Source organism: Rousettus aegyptiacus, unplaced genomic scaffold, assembly GCF_014176215.1.
Source record: "Rousettus aegyptiacus isolate mRouAeg1 unplaced genomic scaffold, mRouAeg1.p scaffold_m13_p_3, whole genome shotgun sequence".
Taxonomy (NCBI): domain Eukaryota; kingdom Metazoa; phylum Chordata; class Mammalia; order Chiroptera; family Pteropodidae; genus Rousettus; species Rousettus aegyptiacus.
In genome coordinates, this window is record NW_023416306.1 from 17484233 (window position 1) to 17501427 (window position 17195).

At 45.0% G+C, this 17195-nt stretch overlaps 2 protein-coding genes across 6 annotated transcripts in view; one reads left to right on the forward strand and one right to left on the reverse strand.

The window, feature by feature from the left end:
- The window catches only part of FKBP15 (FKBP prolyl isomerase family member 15), a 47469-nt gene extending 46618 nt beyond the window's left edge, over nucleotides 1–851 (forward strand). For 2 of the 3 annotated variants that reach the window (XM_016126230.2, XM_016126231.2), the window contains one exon: nucleotides 219–851. In XM_016126230.2, the coding sequence (XP_015981716.2) occupies nucleotides 219–293 (75 nt within the window). In that variant the 3' untranslated portion in view covers nucleotides 294–851. The remainder of the gene's footprint in view (nucleotides 1–218) is intronic. The other variant, XR_001594588.2, reaches the window with a different exon arrangement.
- Nucleotides 852–2580: 1729 nt separating this feature from the next.
- SLC31A2 (solute carrier family 31 member 2) lies at nucleotides 2581–10990 on the reverse strand. Of its 3 annotated transcripts, none has more exons than XM_016126243.2 (4): nucleotides 10877–10990; nucleotides 7251–7317; nucleotides 4959–5160; nucleotides 2581–3965 (listed from the first exon to the last, which is right to left on the reverse strand). In XM_016126243.2, the coding sequence occupies exons 1-4, from the start codon at nucleotides 10880–10882 to the stop codon at nucleotides 3797–3799; spliced, it is 444 nt and encodes a 147-aa protein (XP_015981729.1). In that variant the 5' UTR covers nucleotides 10883–10990; the 3' UTR covers nucleotides 2581–3796. The 3 variants fall into 3 exon arrangements, with proteins under 3 accessions (XP_015981729.1, XP_015981730.1, XP_015981732.1); XM_016126244.2 differs by lacking the exon at nucleotides 10877–10990 and adding an exon at nucleotides 10764–10868; XM_016126246.2 differs by lacking the exon at nucleotides 10877–10990 and having other exon boundaries at nucleotides 4959–5506.
- Between the last annotated feature and the right edge of the window lie 6205 nt (nucleotides 10991–17195).

Genomic DNA, 17195 nt, shown 5'->3' on the forward strand with positions numbered 1-17195 from the left:
TTAAAAATTGCTTCCTTTCTCTGCTTGCCTGTTTCTGCTTTATGTGGAAATCTAGGTTTGCTGGCCTCAGAGTTATTCTTTTCAGTAAAACCCTAACCAGCCACTTCCTTTCCAACCTGGAGTTGGAGCCGATGTCGGCTCACTTCACCTTACATAGGTGGGAAGTCCATTTGGTACAGGAACAAGTGAGGACTGACTACTGTTTCCTGTTTTGTCAGAGCATGAAGGGACGCCCGCCCCCAGCACCGCTTTTTGGAGATGATGATGATGACGACATTGACTGGCTGGGATGAAGACCCAGGAAACTGATACAAAGGTTTCTCGACTGAACCTTCCCTAAGCATGATTTTGCACAGTCAACCCTGGGTCTAGGTGAGCCACAGGGAGAGGTGAAGGTGAGCATTCTGAGGACAATAGTTCATATATCTGAGTTAGCCAACTTCTGGCCCCCCCCCCCCCACACCTGGCCAGGTGAAGAGGATTGTGGGCCTGTCTTCAATCCATAGGGGATGTCAACATCTGACCACGTTTCTGCCTCAGAGTCTCACTTGGAGGAAGGGCTGGTAGGTTCCCCTTCAGCCAATCACTTACAAGAATCCTGCCCTCTTCCAAGCCTTTTATTCTCTTCACGAGCTCTCAGATGGTTGTGGGGAACCCTCCTTTATCGTCTCCTGTTGCTCAACTGTGGCCCAGCAATAGGACCTATCACCTGGGGTGAGGGTCTAGTGGAACCTAGGGTGTGGATTATACTATCTAAACCCCAGTTAACAGCCTTGCCTGCAGTCCTGTTATACATGTTTTCTCTGCCTTAAATCTTTGAAACTAAAATAAATGTTTCTAATGAACCCTGACTCGAGGTCTCGGGGAGAAATTAAACTTGGTTCTAAGGGCTGTCTAGCTCCTCTCTGGGAATCTAAAGGTAGGGGTGGTAACATCTGGGCCTGTTAACATGCATAAAATGTGACATATTCCCCTTGGTACCTAACCTTGGAACTTTAGGCTTTCAAAGAAAGTCACCGTTCTTGCTGTCCCAGCTTATCCCAGCTGCATTAAAGCTTAGGGCATCATGGTTATCTGAGGACCGGTATTCTTGTTCTGTTACTCAGCAGGCTTGGTTCTACACCCCAGAAAGCCATGACGAGATGGGAAGGTCCCTACAAAACATTGTCATTCATCATGGTACCTAAAAGATTCTCCACTTTGAGAGCAAGTTCCATTCCCTCTGAACTCAGGGCCAGGACTAATGAAGAAAACAGTAGTGAGAAAATATTTGTGGTCATCTTCTAGGGTCTTCCAAAGACCATGCATCCAGTCTTCAGAAAGTAGAATAATTTTAATAAAAAATGTTCCAGGTTTGAAATGTTTATAAGATGGGAACCTGAATTCCTCTTTATTTGGCCTGACATCATCTTTTGTGATGACAGTTTTGGGCCTGTCTCCCATATGTGGGGTCAGGAGGCAGTAAGAACTACCATTTACTAAACTTTGTTAGTTTAACAAGTAGGCAGTTTGGTTGAGCATTTTACACAGACTTTCATCTCCAGCAACCATTGCAAAAGACAGTTACCCCCATTTAGAAAGGCAGCCAGGCTCCCTGGCTCTGCCACTTATTAGGGTGACTTTAACTTTTGTGCCTCAGCTTCTTCATCTCCGAGACAAGGACAGAAATACTTTCTACCTTGTGAAGATTGAGCTAAAACTATACAATGCTTAGAACACTGCCCGGCAAATAATCAGCACTACATAGGTATTCAATTTTTAAAAATTTAACTAGAGAAAATACCAGCCTTTGTGATTTGGCTTTGAAGAATGTTGAAATGCCTACTGAATCTTACCGTGTGCTCAGTCTGTGTAGGGCATGGTTTTTGGGTTTTTTGTTTTTTTTGTTTTTTTTTTTAAAAAAAAGCCCTCTATCATAAAAGCCTTGAACGTATTACATATGTAGAGACTGTATCAAACTAAAGAGGTTGTAGCACACCCCTGGAGATCTCAGTGATTCCCCAGGGGAGGGAGCCTTAGCTGGTCAGGACATATAAATGGATGCATGAGGCTCCCTCAGCAACTGTACTGGACATTTGAAATCTTACACCTGTTGTGACATTAAGCAGCTTTCCAATTCCCTGCATATGTGGGGAGAGTGTACTGGTCAACCCCGAAGGCATCACATACTAAGAGTTACTTGTTATTGTAAATTAAAACATGGTTTTGATATATTTTTGCTTCTACCCTCAGAGAGAGAGGGTGTTAATAATTGTGCCAACACAGGTATTTATAGTCTCTTTGAGTTATTTTTCTCATGGCACCCGATCAATATTTGTTACATGAACAAAAGAATGTCTCTTGACTAGGCTGGTATTGTGGGTGTCTGCCTGCGAGCAGTGTTTCAGGGCTGGGGTTTCCCTGACCACAGAGTTGTCATCTTCATAGCAGATGGACAGACTCAATCTTTAGACAGCCAGCTCAACAGCCAGCATTGCCGGCTCCATTTGCCCTGCTTAGCTCCTGCAGTTGTTAGAAGGGTTACAGTTGTTTGAAGGGCTTGCTGTGTGAATAAGGGTAAACAGAAGAATGGTCGCACACTGTTTAAAAATATATATATTTATTAAAATATTTCTTTAATTCCCAAAGCTTAAGACCATCTTTCAGCTAGCCTGTGAGGTACTTAAGCGCAGAGATTACAATACACAGCAGTAGTTTGTTTTTTTTTTCTCCCTGGGTCTTTTGTTTCTTTTTCTGTAAAGTGAAGAGGTTCAAATATCTGGAGAGTCTTGTCTGACTCTACAAATGTAATGCTTTGGTTTGACTGTTTATTGCATCTTCAATCACTATCCCCCATGGCATACTCAATATTTTAAGTGAATGAATTATGTTTGCAATAGGTGAACAGTAATAAATAGAAGACATTAAGTGTTGAATATTACTCAATGCAATTCTCTGTTCTGCATAAAAGGATCGGGATAAAAGGAGGCAGTAAGGCCACAAAGAGCTCTAAGACACCTACAGCCATTAGACTGTCTTCCTCGTGCCGGCTGATGGGAGGAGTTCACTCCTTCAGAGGAGCCTGGATAACGGTGCTGCTTCTCTGCCTTTAATCTACTGTCACTTCCTCTCTCCTCAAAAAGGGAAACAGGTCTCAGTAGATGGCTACCATCCATCATGAATAAAATGAACTAATTTCATTAAAATTTTTATATTAATATGCAAAATTGCCAACCAGGAGTTCAATGGGAAAGAATGAAAAAAATCTTAGTTTGTCAACATGATCCATGAAAGAGACAATCTTCATGTGTTCCAAAAGCAGAAAATGAGAAAAAGGAGCCAGTGTGGTGGTCTCTGTCCCCCAAGGACAGAAGAGGTCAGGCAGTCCAGTGGAAGATGCTCTTCTAGATAAGCAAAAATCAGGAGAGCAAAAGGTATCTAGAGTCTGTGCCCTTCACCCAGAACCCATCTCCCTGTCTTGAAGATCTTTGGAAATGAAGTTTTGAGTCACACAGTTAAGTCGTCATAGGCTCAGCAATCCTACCCTCAGATTCTGTTCTCTCCATTCTCCCACTGGTCACAGCAGCCTTCTAAAGCATAAAATTGGGCCTGGGTGGGCTGTCTGAGGAGAAGTAGCTGCCATGGCCTCTGAACTCCAGGAAGCAAGTGTTAGCTTCAGCTGAAAGTTTCCAGGAGCTGGTAGTGAGGTGAAGAATAGCCATCAGAAGAAAAAGATGTTGCGGGGCTGGAAGTACAATGTCTGGAAGAAGGAACCCCAGCTTCCTCTAGCCCTCAGTGCCTGTATAGCCCACATGAGCTAAACAAGGCTGAGAAGTGGGTAGGCTAGGTAGTAGCCCACGGCCGAGCCCAGGACCACACCGAGGAAAATCCAAGTGTTGTAGGACATTACAGCCAACATCATGAAGTAGCCAATGACCACCTGAGCGACATGGATTAGAGACTGGCCAAAGTGATACGAAAACCACCTAGATAAAGAGAGGCAAGTTAATGTTGGTAACAAGCTGAAAGCTAGGAGTTGGTGTCAGGAAGTAAGAACAACAGCTGAGTTTCAGAACCAGCTTATTTATAATCTGTTTGCTTAACCCAGGAGATTTCTTTTTTAAAAGACATGAGACCCACTGATAGGGAAGAGGGGCTTGTACAAGGAGCTTAGGATAATAATCACTTCACCACATTGAGCTCTGAGCTTCCTGGCATCCTAGGCAAAATGAGAACATAAGATAGTAAGCTGTGTCTGATAAAGGATAATACAAAATCATTAGGCAGATTTTTTTTCCCTTAAATCTACTGTGGGAGGCAGTATTACAATGGGAAGAACATGGACTTGGGTGACAGATCAGTTTCTATTTCTGCTGCTTACTGTGTCTTAGTGCAAATGTCTTAACTTCTCTGAACTTAAATTTCTTCATCAGTAAAAGAGGAATAAGAATACTTCCCTTGCAGGGTGGTTGTGAGTATTTGAGACACACATGTGAGGAGCAGACAGGCTGGTTATACAGAGAGTTGGAAAGAGGGCACAATTGGGACCCCAAATGGCTGCTTTACCAGAATGGGAAGGAAAAAAGAGGCTGCTCTCCAACCAAGTTGGAAACATTGCTGACAGCAGTTCTTTCCATTTGTGTAGGGACAGCTGCAGATCCCATCCTGGGTTGGGGAGCTTTAGTGATCTGAGATTTAGGGGAGGGTTGGGTAGACACCTCTGTTGCTAGACAGGCCTGCACCAGAGTTGTAAAGATCTCATCTTCCCAAGTGGCTGTTCATAAGGCCAAGCTCTGGGCTGGGCATCAGGAGACCTGAGCTCAAGTTCACCTCGCTACTTACTAACTTTAGCAAGTCCTGATCCTTCCATGGGCTTCAGTTAACCTTCTGTGAAGTGGGGTTAATGCCCTCTCAGCCTAGCCTACCTCTCAGGGTAAATGTGAGAACTCTGCCTATTCCCCACACCCTGTGCCTGTTACCTGAGACGGGTGCGGGTGCGGGTGCTGCTGACTGGGAGTGACTCTGAACTTGAAGAATCTTGGTCTGTCTCCTCAATGAGCTGCTGGCTGGTGAAGGTGGGCATGCTCACCAGGGCCTGGTGGAGGAGCTTGGCTTTGCCAAACTTGAGGCTTTCATACAACACAGCCAGAAGAAGGACCACCAACACCGAAAGGGCCATGCCTGTCAAAGGAAGCTGTGTTGCAGAGACCTGGCCAGGCAAGCAATGCCCCCTTCAAGCAGCTTCCCTTGGGATGTGGCACAGGTGGCAGAACAGCAATATCCATCCATTCCCTCTTGATCCATTCCATCTACCTCTCACATCTTCACTGTCTCCCCACCCAGCCCTTTCCTGGCAGGGTTGGCCGACTGGAGGGTGGCTTTGAGATCAGGAAGAGTAACTGCCCGGAAAAGCCAGAAGCCAAATACTATGGTCCCCAGCAGCAGGTGGCACAAATCTCTGGTGTGACTTCTTAAGGAAAGAGCATGTATAGCAAGGTCCTGTTTATGTGTATGTACACAAAAAAGTCTGAAAGGAAGGAGATATAGCAAACAAGTCATAATTAAGCAAATTCAGATACAGAAGATATTTATTTTCTTCTCGCCGAATTTTCCAAAGTTTCTACTCTGTATGACTTTTATAATAATGAAAAAAAAAAGTTATTTTTCAGAAAACATTAAGCACTTACTCGAGCCGCTGTGCAAAATTAATGGCCAACTGCCACTTTTATTTTACAGGCAGAGGGATACTAAATGGTGCAGTTATATAGTATTTTATTGGGCTCCCAGAAAGAAATCATCTATAAAAGAAGTGGGTTTTTAAAATATAAAACCACAGGCAATTGTGTGCACATGGTGCAAATCAAACAGTTCAAAAAGGTATACAGTGGAAAGTAAGTCTTCTTCCCAGCCCGGTCTCTCAAACCCCAGTTCCCCTCCCCAGAGCAGCCTCTGTCAGCAATTCCCTGTATAGTCTTCTAGGGATACTCAATGTATATATAAGCCTTTATTTGTCTGAGTGACAGCATCCTATCTGTGCATACTCTTCTGCATCTGAGGATGTCATCCAACTGTACCTCATACATGAGTTCCCCTTAGTTCACACATCTACCTTATTTCTCTGGCTTCACAGTATGTGTAGATTTTATTTTCCAAATAGGGCCACCTCACTATATCCCATCCCATATGCTCTTACAATGTCAACATTCTTGCCATCAAGTGGTGAGGTTCATGTTCCCTCCCCTTTAACCTGAAAAAGCTTTTGTGACTGCCTCAGCCAATAAAGGTGGAAATGACGCTCTGTGACTTCCAAGGCTAGGTCTTAAAAATCCCGTACACTTCCCACTTGTTCTCTTGGGATACTTAATCACTCTTGGAACCCAGCCACCCATCCACAGGAAGCCCAGGCCACAGGAGACACCATATGTAGGTGTTCAGCAAACAACCCCCCGCTGAGGTTCTAGCTAATAACGAGCATCAATCATGTAGACATGAAAGTGAGGAATTCTTCAAGATGACTCCAGTTCTAGCCACTGACTATACCTGCATGTGAGACGTCTGAGTGAAGACTGCTTAGCTGAGCCCAGTCAGCTCAGAACCTTGAGAAAGAATTATAAAATGACAGCTGTTGTTTTAAGCCACTAGGTTAACTCCATAATAGATAACCAGAATGGTAACCCAATATAGGGATGACCATAATTTATTTGATCAGCACCTGTAGTGATGGGCATTTCCAGTGTATTTTTGAGATGCAGTGATTTAAGTTGAAACATGAGTCCATCATGAATTAGTGCCCAACTCTGCTTTTTCAAGTCAAAGGAATACCTTTCTCTTTAAAATTGGTGTCTTACTTCAAGTTCAAGGCCACAGCAGCTGCTCTGGGCTTCTGAGCTAATGCTGGACAGTGAACTCTGGATGAAGGAGGTGATAGGAGGCAACAGGTGGCCTTAATCTAGTTCTAGCTCTGACACTTACTCCTTACTGTGTTACCCTGGACAAATCTCTTCCCTTCTGTGGGCTTCAGTTACTACCCCCCCGTAATAGAGGGAAAAGCTGCATCCCTAGCCTCTCTCTGGGCCTTTGCGAGGATCAGTAAGATACCGGAGTCCTTTGCAATCTGAAGGGCAGTGGTTGCAAATGGAATTATAAACGCAAAGTTCCTGTTCAATGTTTATGCAGGAGGGGTCAAGCTCACTTAAATGTCCACAGGACATACCAATAAAGAGAACCCAAGTTCCCCACTGCCTGGAGCTACAAGGCTTCCAGATTCTTACCTGCAGGACTGTGGACACTCCAGAAATCAAACAGCAGCACCACCTTATCTGAGAAGATGAAATGCATCTAAAAGAGAAGGAAATCTTGTGTTACAGGGGGCTTAGGGCAGTGGAAGCTATGGTCCCTAACACCCTCCAGCAGCTTCCTCTAAAGACCCAGAAAAATGGGGTCACTGGACTTAAGTGCTGAAAGGGCCATTAGTGGTCATCAGGGCCAAATGAAGCCAGACAGGGCAGGGACTTGATCAACGCCCCACAGCGAGTAAGCAGCAGAGCTGTAATTGAGCTGGCCCTGCTCCAGGAAGAAGTGAAGTATGGGGGGTGGCCACTCTCACTGAACCAGCCAGGTCACAGTGTGCTCTCAGGTCATGCTGAGATGTCCCCTCCATGCCCTTCAAACCCAATGGGGACACAACTAGATTGAGGAACAATTGCCTCTTTTTACCCCCTGGGCCCCAGCCATTCTTTTCCAGTAGTGTGTGTCATGGAGGGGCCCTGGGACAATTGTCTTCAATGTGTGCTCCACAACTGTTCACTTATTCACTAAACATTTGCTGAGCCCAATTCTGTGTCTGAAATTATGGACAAAGGTTAATATCTTAATGAGCTCACAGCCCTATAGAAAGAATGAAGTTAGAAGCAATGAACATGCAGTGCCTGTCTAAATGCTCCTCTCAAAAAGCACTTAGTCCATCCTGAGTTCGAGGTGGTTTCAAGCATCTTTCACACATTTCACAAGTTTTCTGTGTGATGCGGACCATTAAGCCCATCACACAGGGAGGAAAAATGGGTAAACTACACTTAGAAAAGTTAAGTAATTTGCTTTAAATTTGCAAAGCTATTAAGATGACAGAGCTGGGATTCAAATCTGGGTCTAGCTGGATGCCAACCTGGTTGCATTCTAGTACACTATGCTGCCTGTGCTATGAGATGGGAACTAGATGGCAATTACAAATGGCCACAACAGGCTTCATGACCATGTTTGGCAAGATTAAAACCAGATGGATCAATCAGTTAGTTCACCCCTTCAGGGAACAGAAGTTCCCCTCTAGTCACCAGGTGAGACCTCGGCCAGCAGAAGCAGCTCTGTAAACACTGTCAGAGCTGACCCAGTCAAGGAGATCCTTGCTGAGTTGGGATAAGCTAGTGGAAGCCTTTGCCTTCTAAGACAATGGCCAATTAGAATCTTCAAATGTCGGAGCTAGAATTCTTTTTCTTTCTTTTTTTTTTTTTTTTTGAGATAATATAATTGACATGTAACATTATGTTGGTTTCAGGTATACTTAATGATGTATGTATATATAATGAAATAATCACCACAATAAGTCTAATTAACATCCATCACTGGTGATACAGTTACACTTTTTTTTTTTCTTGTGATGAGAACTTTAAGATCTATTTTATTCATTTCCTCAGAGTTTTTGGTCCCCTGGTTTTAAACATTTCTTTCAGGGAACACTGGCAAATAAAATCTTCCCTATAACTTTGCTATATAAAACACAGGACTCTGGGTGTAGCAGGGAAAGAGGTCCCAGCTCTACTAAAACTCAGTGTGAAAAACACTGACCTGGTCCAATTCTGGCTCCTCTCTACACCTATCTCATATCCAGGTGACAATGAGTCCCAAGAGGGGAAGGGATTTGTTCAAGGCCTCATAAGAAGAAAATGGAAACCCAGGTCTTTTAAAAATCAGGTTGAAGAATTTATAAACTATCATTTTATTCCCCTCATGTGAAAGTGGTACTTGTTCAATGGAAAAAGCTGAAATAGTAGCAAAAATAACCATCATTTTGAGTCCTACTATGCAGAGATATCCACCCCTCATTAAGATTTCAGAGAGTATTTGTTGACACAACAGAATGTTCACAAAAGATATGCAAAAACAAACAGGTCTAAATAATTCTGTGGAACTCCATTTATGCTGGAGTCACACTCATTCAGCTTCAGTGGGAATGCCAGGCACCAGCTCTGCGGTGGGGATGGGAGGAGATGCAGCACTGTTATCCCTTCTCTAAGTTCATTCAGTCAGGTGGTCAGCATGATTGGAATATCCCAAGTAATCAGAGAGGAGGCTGGGTTCCTTCTATCTTTGGGCCTAGGCCAGCTATCTCGGGTACCCCAAAGTGTTTTTGCTGTAGACGTGACTGAACACTCACAGAACAGTAAAATTAATTCAACCAACAAACATTTACTACTGTTGTGCTAGGGGTGTAGATGCCGGAGATACAGAGATGAGTGAGACAAGTCCTTGGCCCTCATGTAGCTAGAGGTCTATTAGGGGAGAGGGAAGTGAACAGATCATTGCAACAGGATGTACGTGGCTAGCAAAAAGAAGGCACAAGGGAGGCTTCCGGGGTGGTGCTGGGGATAAGGCCCTCTGAGACACCTAACCCAGACAGAGAGATGGCTAGGACATCTAAAACAGGAGGAGCAGGAGATAGCCAGGGGAAGGTGGACAATCCAGTATGTTCCAAGTTGGAAGTGTCCACCCAAAGGGTCTGGTTCTATCTCGCTGGGAGGTGAGGAACCCAAGAGGGACAAAGCCTCACCTACTCTGGTCTTTCACTGGAGAGATTCACATAAACATACTGACTTGGGGCTGCAGTGTTCAATTAAAGGGCCCTGTGGTCAGATATGCAAGGGGCAGGGCTCTAATTTAGGATGAATTTCAGCCTCCAGCAGCTGAGTTTAACTTATCTGTGTGGTATTCAGGGCCCCACCCAGAGTAGGGAAGGGTTGTGGTGAAGAAGAGAGACATCTTGATATGTTTTCTTCTTTATTCTCATTTGGGGTTACTTACACATTGAGAAAAGCTCCCTCGTTTATAAACCAAAGAGTTGAGGAGGAGCTGAACGTCCGTGTTCTGCCAGAGACTGCCTAACTTTTCACAAGCCCTTCCCATCTATTTCCCTTTTTAGAAGGCCGTCAGGAGGTGGGGAGGGCGTTTGACTAAATGACCTGTATTGCCTTCCTGCATCCTAAGCCTACGATATACTTCATGGGATGAAGGAAGTTATGATTTCTTCGAAGACCAGGGTTCTGCAAGCTGTCATTCTCTCCAGCCCGGATGAACCCGACCGAGAAAAACAGTGTATCTGAAACGCTATTTCTAACCCAAGTGTGGGGAGGATGGAAAGTAGATGGGTCGGGTTTTTCCTCTCAAAAGAATCAGACCATGAATTTCCCAAGACAGGGAACCCGCCCGGGATGTGTGTGTGCCCGGTGTGTGAGCGCCCATGCACCAGGGCTTCCCCTCTTTGTTGGAAGCCTTCCCGGAATCTCCCCAAGCCACTACGCCCAGGGCAAGGAAACTCCCGGATTCGCCTGTCTTCATCCATCGAGCTCCCAGTCTCAGCTGCGCCACCGCAGGCGCCCAGTACCTGCTCGTTGAGCCGGACTGACACCCAGCAAAAGGGACAAATAAAAAGCAAACCCCAGAGCCACCGCCAGCTCTCTCTCTCGTGTCCCCTCAACCCTGTTCCCGCTGTTGACGATGCCAACACACCCCCTCACCAGTCCTCCGCCAGGGGCAGGGGTCACCTCGGGGTGCCGGGGACTGCTGCTCGAGGGGCCCCGCCCTGGCTACCAAACCGGCGTCCGCTTCTCTCGGCGGCGCCCGGACTCACCTCCATGGTGAGTGCTCTGAGTGGGCGCCAGGGCCGAGTCCGCTCACTCGGATCTCCAGACTCTGAGTCCGTCCCGCCGCCGCCTCGATCGCAACTCGGGCCGCGCGGTCACGTGGTCTGGGCGAGACAGGCGCGCGCGGGCGCCTGGGAGTTGTGGTCCCCACGGCGCGTCCCACTCCGAGCGGCCTGGGGCTCATCCACCGGTCAGCACGTACCACCCAACCCCAGGTCCCCCCCCACCCGCCCCCGAGCCGCGCCGTGCGACCAGAGTGAAAAACATACTGAGGCTACCCTGCATTCCGTTTAGACACTTAATATTTTGCATTTCTTTGCCTTTTCAGTTATTATAAAATGTTTATTGCTCTTTGTAATAAATCATGTGAAGCTTAATCCACGTTGAATTGAAGATGGAAAGTCCATAATGTGAGATAATAGCAACAAATTAAGAGTGAATTAAAAAAATTATGCCGCCGGCTTTTAATGTAGCTATTTTTAAAAATCTGTCCCAATCTGATTAGCAAAAAGCAAAACTCGGTTATTTTAATTTGTATTTCTTTGATTACTAAGGTGGCAAATTTTGTTCTTATTGGTTTTTCTATTTTTGTATATTGTCTGTCTGTTTCACCCAATCCAGTTTTTTTTTTTTTTTTTTTTTTTTTTTGTGGGGGGAAGTTTTCCACAGGATGAGGAACTTGTAATAGTATTTAACTTTAAAATATGTTTAGTAATCCTTTCTTGGTCATCCTATGAGGAAAGGGGCTTCTAAGAGAAACTTCACCAGAAATAGTACTGATGGACCTTGAGCCTGGAGTATGGCTTTAGTTCAAATCCTGAGCCAGCAACTGGCTTTACATTTCTGAGCCTCAGTTTTCTAGTTAGTAAAACTAAAATAACAAAATATATATCATAGGGATGTAGTAAGGCTTTAATGAAGACTATGTTAAATTCTCAGCACAGAAACTGGCAGTGGGAGCTTGCTCAATAAGTGGTAGCCATTGTCATCGTTAGTGGCAAACATTTTCAGTCTATGAGAGGACAAGAAATGCAACTGCAAGATGTCAAGCCACTTGCTCAAGGTCACACAGCTTCTAAGAGTCTCAATCTGAAAGAGAGTGGAAATGAGAAGAAAGTCAGGGACTTGGGAAGTTCCAGGGGAAGACTATGGGGCCTGGGCACCATCGACTGAAGAGGTCTGGAAGGGAGGCCTGCTTCTGCAGAGGATATGCTAGGCCAATGGGAAGAAGGATCATAGGTTTCTTGAAACATCTGGGTCCCAGGAGCTTGGGAAGGGTTTGGTGACTTGGGTGTAATTTTTCACTCTCTGGGCTTGGGAAGTGGGAGTAAAAAGACTCCACCTTCATACAAGCCGGATCCCATATACCATCCCCCAAACCCTTGCTCCCCATGCATTTGGGTCAAAGGATTTGCAACACAGCTTTATTCATTTGATTGTTTTTGTTGGCTTTGTCACAATCTGATGACCTTCACATTTAGTTCTAACTTTCTTGTGTGTTAATGGTTTTAACACTCAGCCCTAAAGTTCTAAAGCTCCCCTCTTCTTTCTGAGCCACCAGAGATGCCCCTCCACCAGCTCTGAGGCAGAGAACTGGGGGCCAAATACAGCATCCCAGCTCATAAGATCACAGCACAACTAGCCAACCTTGGTCCATGGCAAGACTTTCTTTTCGGATTTTGTATTTTAGCAAACCATGGACTCTCTTTCTCTCCCAAGAACAACAGGGAGTCAGCCCTTGTCCTTTCGGCACACCTAGAGCCCCCAGACAGAATCCACAATCAGGAAAGAAGATGTTGCCTCGAGTTTCACAGAGATTAGCAAAGGACCTTTTACCTTGGACACTCAGCTCATTTGTGGTCAGTTGGCAGAGGGAAAACCCACACAGTTATTTCTCCTTCTGGGCTCAATAGAGGAACTTGGGGTTTCATGAAAAGATCACATGCACAAAACGTTATTCCCGCAGAACACTTGGCCTTGATGTGCAGATAAGGGCACCGCTCTCCCTTTCTGGGCCACAGTGAAGGATATAATCGTGACCTCTAACTGCCCTTTCACATACCGATGATCTGCAATTATAAGTGAGCTTAAGATCAGAGTCAAACGCTTTATGGCTAGCAGGGCTGCATCTTTTCCATATAGCTCCATTCAGCTGGCCTCCTATGTTCTCCCACAAACCTCAGTTATTTTATATTAATGCTATGAGTAGCATCACGTATCTGCCACTGGGTGTGGCACAGGGAGAATGTGCACATTCAAGGTTGGTCAGTGTGGAGACAAGGGCATGTGTGTGTGTGTGTGTGTGTGTGTGTGTGTAGTGGACTTTGTGCTTTGTGCTAGTGAGGCTGGAGAAAGCAGGAGCCAGGTCACGAACAACCCAAAGGCCTTGTTCCCAGTCAGGAATTTATTTCGGGACAAAGAAGAGCCATCAGAGGGTTTTTAATGTACATTTTTCTCCCTGCATTTCTCCCTTCTCTTCCCCAAAGTTACACCTTCAGTGAGGCCTCCCCTGACCACCCTGTTTAAAACTGCAGTCCCCTTCATATCCTTTGCCCTGCATACTCTGCTTTGTGTTTTTCTATAGTACTTATCATCTTGTAGCATGCTATTTAATCTGGTTATTCCTTATGTATTTCTCTCTACTCAAATGGAAGCTCAAGGAGAATGGAGATTTCTGTGGTTTTGTTCAGGAAGGTACGCCCAGGCCCCAGAATAGTTCATGGAACAAAACAGACTGTGAATAAACATTTGTTGAATGAATGAATGAATCCGAGCGGACAGATGCTCTGTGCTTCATTGCTTCAGAGGAAGGAAGTGGTAGAAACAGAAGCAGCCTCTGAGATGTAATGGTTTTGTTTTTCATGAGAGTTGTAGCAGGTTTGGGGCCCTTTGTGGAGAACTGAGAAAATAATTTATGGAGAAGCACGAGGGAAAGCAGAGCTCCCCTCCTCCCCACAACCAAATACCTGAGCCTGGACAAGGGATGGAGAACTGAGGGCCTGGAGCAAGCGGCCCAGGGCCAGCTTTTGGCAGACTTACGGAGAGGGGACGGTGCTGAGCAGACGAGACAGGGGTGCTGTGCCCCAGTATGGGGAAGAAGCCGCTGAGATGCCAAGAGGCCTTGCGGCCTAAGAAAATGATAGCAAACCCAAGTGTGACCGCACCCCCTGAGCTCACAGACCCGGAGCAAGAGATCACCGATTGTACAAATACACATACAATTCACTTAGAGGAAGTTAAAAGAAAAGAGAAAAAAAAAAGGAAAAGTGAGAGCTCCCTCAGGAAGCCCTGGTCTTGAGTCGTGAGGTCTTGGAAAAACTTAAACCGAAGCCAGGCAGGTGGGTGACAAGATCCCAGGAGGGTACCCTATCCTATGGTTCTCTCCCTTTTCACTTTCTGGGCTGTGAATACCTTTCCCTGATCACTTAGGAAGATTAGATCAGCCTGATTCCCCTTGTGTAAACATCGAGCTGGGCCCACCTTGACAATCCCCTCCCGCCCTCCCCGCCCCGCATCATCACCACCACTTTCGCTCTGTTTGCAAAGGCTCTTGCTGTCTTCCTGATTCCTGTAACAATCCAGGGGCCAGAAGGGCAGATGCGTCCACCCAGAGAGAGAGTTTACAGTGAGTCTGTGGCAGACCCAGGCCTCCCAACTTGACCTGGCCCAGCACTGTGGCCAGCACTGTGGCCCAATCCAAAAGCAGCCAACCATTACAGCCTCAGACTAGCATGTGCAGGATGCAAGATGAGGGAGCCCCAGACATTTTATCCAAGTGTACCCGTGATGCTTCCTGGGATAACTCTAAACAAAGCCTGAGATCTCATACCTCACTTGCATGGTGGTTTTAAAACCACAAATTCTTGGATATTTCTCCCATTGAGAGGCCAGGTTCTGTTCTCTCTGGGCCAGCCTTAGCGCCTTGGACCAACAGAATACAGCAGACGTGATGGTTTATAGTTTCTGAGGGTCACAAAATACCGTTTTGAAAGATAAAGAGAGTTCTAGAGATTGGTTACACAGCAAGATAGATGTGCCTAATACTTCTGAACTGTATGCTTAAAATGGTTCAGATGGTAGTAAATTTTATGTCATGTGTATTACACCATTTTTTTTTTTAAAAAAAAAAAAAAAGAACAGGCACCATTCAAACAATTCAATATTATTTGGAAGTAAAAAGGAATGAAGTACTGACACATGCTACAATATATTTGAACCTTGAAAACACTATGCTATATAAAAGAAGCTGATCACAAAAGGCCACATATCATAATTCATCCCTTTGTCCAACTTCTCCATGCTGGATATGTTTCCTGCCCATTAGCCACGTAGTAAGTTATCAAATGGACTTTGCAGTAGTCCAGTACTTGTGTTCAAGTCACCTTTATTTTACTTAATAATGGCCCCAAAGTGCAAGAGCAGTGATGCTGAAACCACACTCATCGGCTTCCGGGCACCCTCCTCTATCACCAAAGCTCCCAGTGTAGCATCTTCGAATCTCACATGACCCTCTCTCTTCTGTGCTGAGTCTCCATCTGCCTCTCTTGTGATGACATTTAAGGCCTAGCAAGATAATCCAGGAAACTCTCCGTCTTGAGACCTTTAACTCAGTTACATGTGCAAAAGTTTCCTTGACCGTATAAATTGACATTCACAGGGTCCAGAAACTAGCACCCGGATATTTTTAATGGCCATTATCCAGCTTCTCACAGGGGGCATCAACATTTACAACTTTCCTGTCTTTATTCAAACCAGAGCAAGCAACGAGACTGCAGACAGAAGAGGAGGAAAATCATAGTTTGTCTGGGCCTCGCTGGGAAGGGAAGGTCTGTGTAGCCGGGGTTGAGGAAGGTGACAGTTCCGGGAATTCTTAGGCGCAGGCTCCCTGCCTGACTCAGGATTTGAGTTGTCCCGACAAGCTTCTGGCACACCTACCGTGAGGTTGTCCACTGCAGCTGCCAGGCCCTGCACACCTGCCTCCTGCAGGAAGACTGAGGGGCCTTGAAGAGTTCCCATCGACGCTGCACTGAGCTCTGAAGGCCAGCCTCTCAGACGGTCCCACATTTGCAGGGTAAAAAGCTCTGAAAAACAGGGTTGTCCATATCCCATTCAGCTGACGACAGTAGATTCACAAATGCTTTTTAAAAATTTGTGGTAAAACACACATAAATAAAATTTGCTTATCTTAACCATTTTTGAGTGTTAAGTACTTTCACATTGTTGTGCAATCAATCTCCAGAACTTTTTCATCTTGCAAAACTGAAATTCTACTTGTTAAACATCTTTCCATTTCCCCTCTTCTCTCAACTTCTGGTAACCACCGTTTTACTCTCTGTTTCTATGAATTCGAGTACTCTAGAGACATCATATAAGTGGAATCATACAATATTTGTCTTTTTGTGACTTGCTTATTTCATAATGTTCTAAACGTTTATCCATGTTGTAACGTGTGTCAGAATTTCCTTCCCTTTTAAGGCTGAATAATATTCCATTGTATGTATATGCCACATTTTGTTTATCCATTCATCTGTTGACGGATACTTGGGTTGTTTCCACCTTCTGGTCTATTGTGAATAGCGATGCTTTGAACATGGTGTACAAACACAAATGTCTTTAAAAAATGAGTGCTTACCAAGACTCTTGACCCTACACTGCCAGTCCTTAAGGAAAGAAGGTGTGACTGACCCTCCCCCATCCCTTCCCTGTGTAGGGTTCATGTTGCTTGAAGTGTCCTGAATGTGTCCTTGAAAAATCTCAATCCGATCCTGACTGTACATTATTCCCTAATCTAGGGGAAGATTAGGTAAAGCAGGTTTCAGCTTGTGTAAAATTTTTCTTCTATAGCAGGTTTTTCTCTTTTTGGTAAGCAAGAAATAAATAGATTTGTGTCCCTACTAACCTAAAACAAGCCAAATAGGCACCTTGTTAATATCTGCCTGTTTGTCTATTATGTATATTTTGGCTCATAATATATCATAAATCAAATAATCACTTGATAACGGGAGGAGGGACTCAACCGGAAAAAAATGTTCAGACTTGTTCACTTTATCTCTTGAAATATGATAAAGTATTCATTTGAACCAGACAAATTGCTGATATTTGACCACTTTTAACCCTCAAAAAACGTCACATAGAGGTCAACCAATAGCTGAGCCAAATGTAGTTAAAACCCTTTTCCTCTGCCGGGGCCTGAGGAGGAAGGCAGCCAATAAGAGAAAACTGCCTGGCTCTGACACCATCGCCTTGCGGAAGACGGAAGCTAGTTCTGCTCTGGTGGTAAAAGATGTTTTCCTGCTTGGGGTGTGT

Coding starts and splice junctions, on each gene's coding strand:
- SLC31A2 (XM_016126243.2), bottom strand. Junction 5,161..7,250: donor GAGTGTCCACAGTCCTGCAG/GTAAGAATCTGG, acceptor TTCCTTTGACAG/GCATGGCCCTTTCGGTGTTG. Junction 3,966..4,958: donor CGCACCCGCACCCGTCTCAG/GTAACAGGCACA, acceptor CTCTTTATCTAG/GTGGTTTTCGTATCACTTTG.